Source organism: Ptychodera flava, chromosome 3, assembly GCF_041260155.1.
Source record: "Ptychodera flava strain L36383 chromosome 3, AS_Pfla_20210202, whole genome shotgun sequence".
NCBI classification, from domain to species: Eukaryota; Metazoa; Hemichordata; class Enteropneusta; family Ptychoderidae; genus Ptychodera; species Ptychodera flava.
In genome coordinates, this window is record NC_091930.1 from 40,290,153 (window position 1) to 40,302,824 (window position 12,672).

At 40.1% G+C, this 12,672-nt stretch overlaps 1 protein-coding gene across 1 annotated transcript; it reads left to right on the forward strand.

Moving 5' to 3' along the window:
• Positions 1-10,819: 10,819 nt before the first annotated feature.
• On the forward strand, positions 10,820-12,166 carry LOC139129300 (macro domain-containing protein TTE0995-like). Its single transcript, XM_070694937.1, has 3 exons — positions 10,820-11,144; positions 11,504-11,959; positions 12,162-12,166. The coding sequence occupies exons 1-3, from the start codon at positions 10,820-10,822 to the stop codon at positions 12,164-12,166; spliced, it is 786 nt and encodes a 261-aa protein (XP_070551038.1).
• Positions 12,167-12,672: the final 506 nt, after the last annotated feature.

The following is a 12,672-nucleotide window of genomic DNA, read 5'->3' on the forward strand; positions in this document are numbered from 1 at the left end:
CAAACAGGCAACATGCGGGCACACGCTCAAGAAAATGCCATTTTTTTAGTTTTCCCCGGCCACAAAAACACAGACAGACTGCCAAGCGGGTCAGCGGAATTATTGCCGCGATCACATGAACTAACAAACCCTAACCCTAAAAAGTCTGTGATGGTCTTCATTTGCTTGATTTTGTGTCGGGTGAAGCACAGTTGGATCCAGAAATTGGGGTAAGCTGACCAAATTGTCGGAACTCCGCTTGCTTCGCTCGCTCCGTTCAGACAATGGTCAGCTGACCCAAATTCCTGGCCCCCACTGTACTTCACCCGGTACAAAAACTAAGCAGTCGAAAATTGTGACAGTGATTTGAAGAAAGTGCAAATTTTTATTATTTTAACCTTATTAGTAGTCAGTGCCGCAATTACGGGGCGTCTGTGTTTTGTGTACGGCGAATTTGACGTCATCAGTTTGTGGCTATACCACTTATAAAATGGTGCCGGGATGGACACTACATAAACACTTACCGGATGGAACATTCTGATAATATGATTTAGTTCACTGATAAAGCTTCGACCGGAGGCTAAAGTTCAACCTAACAATACGGATTATGCGGATTATTACAGCAAAGTTTCCCAGTCAGCTATAAATTTAGTGGAATGTTGCAGTTTTGTTATTGCTCTCGCGAGAGAAACTGCATTCCCGTACGTCTCTTGTCGTGAAAATTGTTTGCATGGGGTGGGACAATCACCGTTTTTTATGTTGACAAACTCAAGGCAGATTTATAGCAAGGAATAAACTCTTTAAACCCTATTTTTCGCCCGTTTATATTGTGAAGAGCTATAAAGGAGAACTTTGTGCCTCTTATAAGCGTCATCACATTTATAGAAGCAAATACAGCCTAATCATGGTTACAAAATTGATGTATGGGATCATCGACCATAAGTCTTAAACTCAGTCGATAAAATAACTGCTTTAATATGCATCAGGAAAAACGATTCATTTGTCCATGACGTCAGCAGAATCGCAGACTTTGACCCTTTTGAGCGTCGAAGTCAATTTTTTGTCATCTTTATAAAATATACCCCAGCCAATTTTTTTCAGAAATTTGCCATCAATTTTATGAACAACAGTAGCCAATGAAATCTGATGTCCATTTGGTCTAAAATTATCCCAAAAAGTACAGAAAAATTGGTAAAAATGTTGCACTAAAATTCGGTGGGAAAAATTACAGCATTCTAAGGGTTATTATTATTTTGAAGGCGTTTAAATCAATCATCTTTACGGCATAGATGAGATTCAGTTTTCGCTGTATCGTGCAACTGTTACAGTGAACTTCAATCAGCTTGTGAAGTAAGAAGTTTATCGCAATCTTCAATTATCCGTCAGAATGTCATTCTCAACATATCTGTACATTAAAACCTTATTTAGGACGATTCAATGCCTTTATGCAGTTTATCTCAACAACACACTTTCCAGGGAAATTACTCAATCAGTCAAGAAGACGAATCCGACACGTCGTACGGGTCCTTTTCGACGATTCACGGGACGGAAAGTTACACGACTGACACAATGTCGACCATTTCTGAGTACAGCCATCTGCACACAGTGAGACTACAGACAAGCGCGATGGACGTCGACGAAGTCACGACTCGCGGCATGCGCTCTCCTACGGAAAGGAATATACACATCGAAGACCACAGTCACGTCCATCTAGCAAGAGAAATAAAGGGGCATTTCGTTCAGACCAGAACGACGACGAAGGTACGTTGATGTTCGCTTGTAAACATTTTTCAACTTTGTATGTCAGTGTAAACATCAAAAAGGGATAAGATAAGCTTACTATTTTCGAAACACCGAACATTACTTCTTTACCAGAGGTCCATATATCTTTATTTATGAAATTGACTTTGTTGTGTGTACCATGGTTTTACTCTCTGTTGTGTGCTGTTTTCTGCCTATGTTTACAGCAGTACTATGTATTACGAATTTTTACCTAGTGCCAATGGATTATAGATCGGCTTAATTGTGATTATTATTTTTGGAAGGTTACAATGCTAATTGTATGGTTTGCATAAAGAGCTATACGTTATGAGCGTCTCCAGATCTATGCTGGGACGTGTATTTTTAGTCCCCACGGACACCGTCCGGGGGGACTTATAGGTTTGGTCATGTCCGTGCGTGCGTCCGTGCGTGCGTGCGTGCGTCCGTGCGTGCGTCCGTCCGTTCACGCAGATATCTCAGACATGCCCAGGTCATTTTCTTTCAAACTTTGCACAAGGATAGTACCCTACCCCATACAGATGCACGTCGATTTGTTTCACAATGCGATCAAATTTGGCCGTGTTAGAGGACTTTTTAGTTTTCACCTCCATAGACTCCCATGTATAAGGCAGTGTCCATAGACTCCCATGTATAAGGCAGTCCATAGACTCCCATGTATAAGGCAGTCCATAGACTCCCATGTATAAGGCAGTCCATAGACTCCCATGTATAAGGCAGTCCATAGACTCCCATGTATAAGGCCGAGAAAAATAAAAATTTAGTTTTCTCATCGTATTCATATTGCAAAAAGGATGCAGTGACACAGTTTTCAGTCACAACGGATGAAGTCCAGGGGGTTAATAGATTGGGTCATGTCCGTCCATGAGTCCGTCCGTGAGTCCATCCTTTCACGCAGATATCTCAGATATTTTGACAAAATGTCACGTGACCTCGGTGACCTTTGACCTCAAATATACATATTTGTCCATAACTCAGGAACCACAAGTGGTACACCCTTCATATATGGTATGATGGCACAGCTTATGACGCCACATATTGTACCTCATTAATTATGCACATATCTAATTTTGAGCAAGCCAATAGAGCTAGAGGTCTGATTTTTGGTATGTAGGGATAACTTAGCAATAAAATTTTTTTGACAAAATGTCACGTGACCTCGGTGACCTTTGACCTCAAATATACATATTTGTCCATAACTCAGTAACCACAAGTGCTACACCCTTCATGTATGGTATGATGGGACACTTTATGATGCCACATATTGTACATCATTAATTATGTGCATATCTAATTTTGAGCGAGCCAATAGAGCTAGAGGTCTTATTTTTGGTATATAGGGATAACTTAGCAATACAATTTTTTTTGACCAAATGTCATGTGATCTTGGTGACCTTTGACCTCAAATATACATATTTGTCCATAACTCAGTAACCACAAGTGCTACACCCTTCATATATGGTATGATGGGACACCTTATGACGCCACATATTGTACCTCATTAGTTATGTGCATATCTAATTTTGAGCAAGTCAATAGAGCTAGAGGTCTGATTTTTGGTATATAGGGATAACTTAGCAATACAATTATTTTGACAAAATGTCACATGACCTCGATGACCTTTGACCTCAAATATACATATTTGTCCATAACTCAGTAACCACAAGTGGTACACCCTTCATATATGGTATGATGGGAGACCTTATGATGCTTCATACTGTACCTCATTAATTATGCATATATCTAATTCTGAGCAACCCATAGAGCTGGATGTCTGTCATACATATGCACATAGATTTGTTCTGTGATAGGATCCAATAAGGCCGCCATGTGGCCATTTTATTACGATTCTTTCATGTCCTGAACTACAGCTCAGACATGTATCAAGCATATTTATTCAAAAGTATTTTTATCACAGACCTAATGAAGAGGCCTCTATCCTCTCTGAGGACCTGTAATCAAAGTACCCATTAACAAGTGGGGACTGTGTCATCAACGATGACTTTTTCTTTTTTATATTGATATTCCTATAGCACTCTGATAAAATAGACTTGTTTTCAATATTGGTTTAATCCTTTGATTTAAACAATCGTTACACGTCGATGTGCCTTTGAATAGTCAAACATATTGTCGCTTGTGTACTGCTGGTCCAAGGAGGAGAACTGATTACAAAATAACAGTCATTATGATTTACCTTAACACAGCCATTGACCACTCCTCTTTTAGGTGGGTGGGGGAGTTTCATCAATATCACCAGTAATTAAGACATGCTAGGCGTCGTATGTGCAGTCGGGCATGTGCAATGGCATTCTGTACAAGTGTGTGTAACTTCGGAAGGGAAAGCTTGACGATGGACTGCCAAAGGAGTGAGATCCATAATTAAAAACGTTGGCATAACTCTGGTATGATCTAAAATTTAGCAAGAGTTAGGTAAAGGTGCTATTTTTGGTGTGACTGTGTGTTGATGTTGGTGCTCTTAACAAGTTCTCACGTGTATGTAGATTGCAGCCTTTCAGATCTACATGGGAAGGGCTCATACGGAACATATAGCATTGGAAGTGGTGGGCCCATTCTCAGAGTCCAGGAACGGAAATAAGAGATTGTAGTTGTTGGAGGATCATTTTCCAAATTGGTAGAGGCTACAGTCGCAAAAACTTTTCGTGGATAGTTTCATCAGATGTTTTGGTTCTTTGCTTGAGTCTTATAGTGATGTGGGTCAGAAAATTATGTCAATCAAATGTGCTAGAGGAAAAATATTTTTAATGACCACATGAGACTTACACTTCCCCACAAAATAGAACAAGTTGAAATAGAACTCTTTAATCAATCCTCTGGTGCATACATAGGATCTCAGGTGTATCGCCAAGTATGCTTATGTTGGGACAAAGTGATGAAAGCGGATGAGTTCTTCTACTGTAAGAAGGGATTTCCGTACATTTTTCGATTAATTTACGAAATAGATTTCAAGAGACACACGAGCATGCCTATGAAGACTTGATGCCACAGCATGGGAACAAAAGTTGAATTATAAGTGTAATATTAATAAGAAAGCTTTCAAAGTTGGACTTTTTATGGCTTACATATGAGCGAAAGGGTATACTCTTAAGATTACAAATGATATACGAGGGTCCATATCTGATGAAACATAGGATTTCGTATGCAGAGTCCAGAACTCTCCATTCTGCGGTAGTCTATTTTGAGAAACTAAAGAGGTATGCTTGGAAACCGTTGAATGTTTGGCTGGAAAAAGTGATGTTGTTACCCTAGATCAAAGACAACAAAGTGGTAAACCAGATGAAAGTGCTGGTGTGGAGATCAAGGGGAGTGGAAATGGCGTCATTAAGTCTCAATTTGAAACTACTGCAGAAATAGACAGTGATGCAGGCATCGTTCAAGATGACCAATTGACCCATAGCTCTAAGCTGAGGCCAATATTTCCACTTCTTTTTTGTCTGGAGATAATAGCCTATCAATTTCTTACACAGATATCACTGACGGAAACAATACAGACATTAATGTTTCAAACGTTGGGAATCTGATGATTTGAAAGATCAGTCTTCGCATATTATGACTTGAAAATAAGTCATTATCCTAGGCGTCAATGGCAAAAGTTTAATACGGTGCGTTTACTGTTATTATCAGAAGTGTTTTATAAAAATGCGGATATTACGACAAAGGACAGGATAGATCATTGAAAAGTAAGGTTGTAGCACACAGGATAGGTTTGAGTACAATTGAGTGAACATGTTTTAATTTGTATAAATGTCTAGAAAGGTAGTAGAGATAGAGAGCAGAAACATTTTGTCTAAAGCTTGCTTCTTTTATAATGAAGTTGTTACTGGTTGAGTAAGTGGAGTGTTACTGTTGACCACGTTTGGACACTTTGTCTGGTATTTTTCAGACTTTAAACTCTGGGTGTAGTAGTTCCTGTTAATAAAATACATCCATATACAGATGAACTGTTTACGTTGTGTCCTTGAAATGCTTCTTGTTCATATAATTGTTGGTATAACTTAGTGTTTTTTCATCTATACTACTTTTTTCTTTACTTTTTACTATGTGGTGCCTTTCAAATGGTTCCTTGGTGTATACTTACCCATAGGCGAACAAGTTTCCCCTCCCTGTGTATACTATGTATACAGCCTAACGATGATTGAACTTCAATCATGAACCGGTAAATGTCACTGTTTATTTTCCTTAAATGTTATTAAACTCCGACATGTGTTGGCCTTCAATGGTGGATACACATTGTTATCCCCTTGTTATTTTGCAAGTTTTGTGATGTATCTGGCCGTGAGTGTTAGTGCCTGGTGTCATTTTGCTCCGTTACCAGCGAGCAGTATCATAGTGTGGTCAATACCGATTGATATCATCATGATAGTAGGTATAGAGTAATTACCTTTGTGTAGGTGATAAGTTTGACCTGGTGATGCATTTCTGTTGGTAGACTACTGCTGGTGGCCACTGTGTCACAGCTACCACCTTCACATTACAGACACTATAGACTGACTAACGTTCAACAACAGACGTACTTCTTTATTGTTTGAATATTACCTGACTGACATTTTGGTTGTACTTCAACCTTTGCCGCTTGCTTATATGCAAGGTTTTTGCCCTGTTGGTGGGATTCAATTTCGGTCAAAGAAATCATTTGAGGACGGCAAATAATGAGAATGGGGACTTTTGTAAAACGAGATCTTATTAATATAAAGACAGATGCACGTGACAAGCATTCTCCGAGGACAAGAGCGCCTGAATGGATATGTGGCTGGCAGTACTTGTAACTCATTGTGAACTTCGCTCAGGTGATTGAGCTCTGGTGACCTGAGATTCGTACGCGCGGTGATTGCTGGTGAACAGAGACTTCATTGACTCGGCCTTTAGTTCAAGGGTCGAGCAAGGGAGAGAAAAGTCCAACGGTCATCGACTATAGCCGACTGACCTTTGGTTTCTTTGTCTGGTGAGTCGGAATAGGGAGTGTCCGTATTGGCGGGGAAATTCCATGACAATGTTTAGCTGCGAAGTTTAGTATGTGGTAAAACTGAAATGCTGAGGTAAACTCGGAGAGGGTAAACTTGAACGTGTCGTTTACAGAAATGAGCAACGCTCAACATACGTTCCCGGCATGCCTTCCCGATTCTTAAAATCAGACACTGAAAATTTTCTGATCACTCGAGGTGATACATTCCTCTAATTCAAAGATTTGAACTCTTGCCAAAAATTGGCCCAACTAAAAATTCAAGAATTAAAATCAGGGGTCGCAACGCACAATTGGGTACCAGGAACACAAGTGGCCCTAAAGTTATCGATATTTGAAATTAAACATTTCTGCTGTCCCCGTGTTAACTTTGCGGGCTAAAATGTATTTTCGATTTTTGAACAAATAAGACTGTGAAAATTTATTTAGTTCACGAGCTTCAAATCAGCACTTACAAAGATCAGAACAGTATTGTGAAATTTGAGAGTCCGAATACCTTTCCTCAAGGCACATTCTACCTTGAAGCGTTTCCTCACACGTCTTATTCCGGCCCCATAAGCTTAATACCAACGATATTTATGACAATGTCAATTTTTACAATATACACATCATTCATTCAAATGTCAACACAGGAACCGATACAGCTGTTGGCGGGGATATTCCTGATCAAACCACCATTGAGGTCACAGGATTCGACGCACAGACGGACCTGGAGTACTTAAAACTCTACTTCTCCAGCAAGGAGAGTTCCGGTGGAGGTAAAATACTGGATGCTAAAATGATGGTTGGCCGTCTGCACATTACCTTTAAACATCAACGACGTGAGTATATCATAATTTAAGCGAGCCAGGAATACCTTGTTGCTCCACTGATTCAATTCAATCGCCGACGAGGTATCTGTGTGTGACTTTAGGCGGTAAACTTAAATATTCAATACCTTTGAGAATCGTTACGTCTATCAGAAAATTCAGTCGATTGCAGTCTTCTGCATTGACAGATGTAAACGACTGACATGGATTTAATATTGATCCAGCAAAGTAATAGGTATTGTAAGATGACGACTTTTATTACAGTACCCATCGCAGGAAATGTTGAAAGCTTGTTTCATTGGTAAATCCATTCAGAGATTCAAAAGCATGCCACTGGCATCGAAATTTGATCCGTCTCTAAAATGTCAATACGCTACACGGAAACGGTGTTGTATTTAGTGCATGAAATGCTGAGAAAGTTTACGTCGGGCTCATCAAGTGACTCTTCTTTACATCATCAAAGTAACAGTGATATCATCGGTCTATGGATCAATATACTGACATGTATGATTTTTTTCCAGTAACTGAACTTAAACATATGAAGTTGCTAAGTTTGCTATTTATACCCTCTTGGCTGCATACAGATGCCAATAGTGTCCTCGATGGGCGGGTCCACAAAGTTAGGGGCGCCACATTATCTGTGAGAAAGGTAACGCCATCCCATATAGCTCCAATCGATAAGACCAGATTTCTTCTAATTGGATTGCCACCCGGAACAACTGAGGCTGAGTATGAACTGAAACTGTACCTACAGAATTGCACTGGCAAACAAGAACCAATTTTAAAATACGCGGAAGGATACGATAAAGTAATGGTGACTTACTTGACAGAAATTCGAGGTAGGTTCTTGAATTCCTAAGTCAGATTAAGCCATTTTTAAGACATTTTGCTTAACAGAGGACTAGTTCTCGGGGTAAAACTCAAAATGAACCTTAGTTTGAACAAGAATTACGGTGACTTGTTTCCTCAGAGACAAAACTCCACATAGAGGATTCTTTCTTTGTAAACAGAGTCTTAAGGGAGTTGTTTATAACCACACCAAGCGACGGTAAAGCTCGAGATTTAGACCATTTCAGGACTTACATGCACTTGCTGTAGTGAATGCATGGTAGTGGTAAACAGTACAAAACAGAAATATGAAAATTTAATTTTCTACAGAAACATGGAACAACAATTACATTTTAAGTATATTTCTGCTGATTAAATTTGAAAAATTTGTTTGCGACAACATTCTAATAATTTTGCTACAGGCATCCCCATTAAACCATCTATCATTTTCCGATCCTAGACTTCGAAAAACTGAAGCAGACCATTGATCAAAAAACATTTCTGAATGGTAAGCTAACATGTGAGACTGTCCGCCAACCAAACTGCGTTATTGTGAGCAAGCTGAAGGAAGGGACGACTGAGACACTTCTGTCATTGTACTTTGAAAATAAACGGAGCGGTGCATCCGAAGGTCAGGTGGAACGTGTAGTTCTTGATGAGGAGAATGCCCGTGCCTTGGTGTACTTTAGAAACTATACGGGTGAGTGAGTGACTGTCATTAGGAAGCGCGGTTTTTCTTTACATTATACCATACGATGAATGAAGTTGCTGTGTGCTTGGCACATAAAGGTTACTCGACCAGCTTCCTTTTGTGGTAGTTTGTTTTTGTACGCTTGTTTAGTTTTTTGTTTTTCGCTAATAAAGGAACTGTTTATTAGACTTAATTGCTCAAATTTCACCTTAGTCAAATATTTTGGGTGACTTGTCTCAAGAATATTTGTTCACTATCTTGATACAGAGATGTTTGTAGCATATATATTCGATAACCCTGCCATAAAAAGATAATGTAATTTTCAGCTTACAGTTTAGTCTCTTTGTTTTTTCGTCTGCTGCAGATGCGAACATGGTGTTAGGTAAAAAGCATACCCTAAAGGGCCAAGAGGTCAACGTGGAACCTTTCTACGACGTTCTTGGACGGGTTACAGTAAATTCTCATGCCACTGATGCCGAGGAAGCGGAAACTGCGATTATTGTTGACGTAAGTCCAACAATCATGGAATACATCATGGAGAATGAGCCACTTAAGCGAGTTTTCATACAGAAACTGCAAGACGTCAACTCAGAGATAAAATGGCCGTTCAATCAAAAGGATAAAGCTCAGCTCCACCCAATAAAAAGCTTGGCTACCAACAAATCAAAGTTATGGGAGACGGCAGCAGTGAATGCCTTCAACACTTATCATAATGAGTTCAGAAGTGTTGAAATTAAAGTGTCAAAGGCAATGTTCGAAATGGTACTTCAGCAAACTACTGCGGCTGCAGTTGGCCATGGCGTCAAAGTTATACAGCGACCAGCCTCTTCTGAAATGGTTCTCTGTGGAAAGGCTAATCAAGTAAGTGAGATAAAGAAAGAGATGGAGACTTCTATTCAGGAACTCGAACTATTGGACGGAAAAGAGAGGAGACAGACTAGCGAAGAAATGACATTGTCATCGTTGCAGATCAAGCAACTGAACATCTTAGAGTTTCCAAACTTGGCACAGAGGGAGTTCGCTAATGTCAAAGTCATCATTGATCACGAAAAGAAGAAAGTGAGAATCGATGGCGAATTGGCAGACACACAACAGGTCACAACTTTGATGTACAAATTCCTTGCTAATTTGAAATTCAGAATACTGAAATCATCCCCGCTAGCCGAGTTTATGGGTTCGGAGAATGCGCTTGGCCTGATTACATGCATTCTGAATGACAGTGGAATTCTCGCAGTTTATGACGTCCAAGGCGGCGACATCACTATTTCTGCAGTAAAAGAAACTGATCTAGACAAAGCTGCCGACGTGTTAAACTCCAGTCTCAAGCAGAAAGTCTTAAACATGCCTCCCGAGTCGGTTTCTTGTCTGCATGGAGATGGTTGGCAGAGGCATGTGAACAAGGTAGAAGACAAATTCGCGGTTGTGGTCGGATATTTTGCTAACCAGCCTGATAGAGTCAACGTCACCGGACTTGTCGACAACATCGATAGAGCTGTCTCAGATCTGCAAAGATACATCGACAGTAACACCACCATCGAAAAGTTCATCAGTATCGCCAGCGGCAAGGTTAATTTCTTGTTTGAACATATGAAAGCCGCTGTTGATGATATTGCTGAACTGGTGTTGCTGTAGAAAAGGGAAGACACAAGGACACTGGTGCCACTGGTGTGATATTCATGGAATGAAAGAAATATTGACTACGCTGAAGCGAGAATTGCAAAGTGTTTAGACGAAATCAAACATGACAGACGTAGCATGGAACAGCCTGGACTCGCCAAACTTATTCAGCACGAAACGGGCCGAGAATACATTAGACACGTTCAGGAAGATCACAGATGTGTGATAACCGTTTCGATCACTCAATCTACTGATGGTCCAACTGATGTCACAGAGGAGGCACTGCTTTCGCCAACATTGCAGTCCAGGCTAAGGACTGTCTGTCAGGTCGAATTAAGTTTGGGGCGCAAGGTTGTCGTGGTGAGAGGAGACATTACCAAGATGCGGGTAGATGCCATTGTGAATCCAGCCAACAGCAATCTGGACCACGGCGGTGGGCTTGCAAAAGCAATCGTGGAAGCGGGTATGTTACAGGACAACAATGTTTTGGAGGATAAGCTCCCATATGCATTACCACACATCTTAAGGAGGTTTGAGAGAGAAAATAATCTGCGAAAATACAAACTAAGAGAAAGGGAAAACAGAAAGAGAGAGAGAGACAGAAAGACAGAACAAACATAGCAACAAAATGAATTTGGATACACCAATAAACAAATATGCGGAGACTGGAGGGATGAAGAGAGGGAAATTTAGATACTAATATAAAAAAGCAAGGGATAAATAGAGCTAAGAAGCAACGGAAATGGAAAGACGTCCACAAAATTATTATACAACATCGTTTTATTGAGAGAAGTAACTAAGAAAGCCATTGTTTCTTTTTAGGGGGAGAGGTGATTCAGGAAGACAGTGACAGGATCATCAAAAAGAATGGGAGTCTATTGGATGGTCAGGCAGTCTCAACGGGACCAGGGCATTTGCAGTGTAAACGTATCATCCATGCGGTAGGTCCGAAATGGGACATTACCAATGGTGGAGACTTTAGCGGTCAGAGTGAGCAGAAGAAACTACTTCTCGCGGACGCAGTCTTACAGAGTCTTCAAGAGGCACAGAAATGCAATTGTACGTCAGTCGCCATTCCTGCAATCAGCTCTGGAATCTTTGGTTTTCCTATTGATGTATGCACAGACGTTATAGTAGAAACGGTTAGAATTTACAACAGTGAACATCAGGACGAGACCCTATTTGATGTGTTCCTTGTTGATATAAGTGACAGTGTTTGCAATATGTTCAAGGGAGCATTGGAGAAGTATTGCGGGCAGAGTAATGTCTACATCCCAGGTGAGTTCCTTCAGTATATAAGTATTCAACATAAAACGATATGGTAGTTGACAATCACTTGTGACAACAACAACTAAATGTATTAGGTAGTACCGAATATGCGATTGAATTTGGATTAATATTGTCATTATCTGACGATTCTTTGTAAAGTCGGAGGTACATTCCTAGTACAATCTCTTCACGCATATGATTTTGAATGCAGTTTGATCTGAAGAAAATTCCAGATCCCCGATGTGTGGTATGCCTCATCAAATAACAAAATAAACTCAAAATTACTTGGCCACAACCCTTCACTTAGTTCACTCTCAGGGCTTCGATGTTGCAACTCTTATGGACGAATTCACGCCAAGTTCGATAACAAAAGCGTATCGTCGCTTTGTGTAACAGGTCAGAGCAAAATCAGAAGAGGAAGTGCAACCAGGCCTGGACATAAGAGCAGTCACCCACAACATGGCAAATCAAGCCTCAATAGGCATGAAATAATTACTGCAGAAGGGAAGGTCATTCGATTGGTCAAGGGCAGTATTACAAAGCAGATGGTAGGAAAACTGTTTAATATTAGCCGGATTATAATTGCCTGCAGAATTGGCAACTGTATACTGTATTATCCATATATATTATTTTATATTACTTCAATATCTTTGTTAGCATTTTACCACTGAATATCTATTCTGACACGTTCGTCCAAAACTTGTTCTGTACTCGAAGCCTGC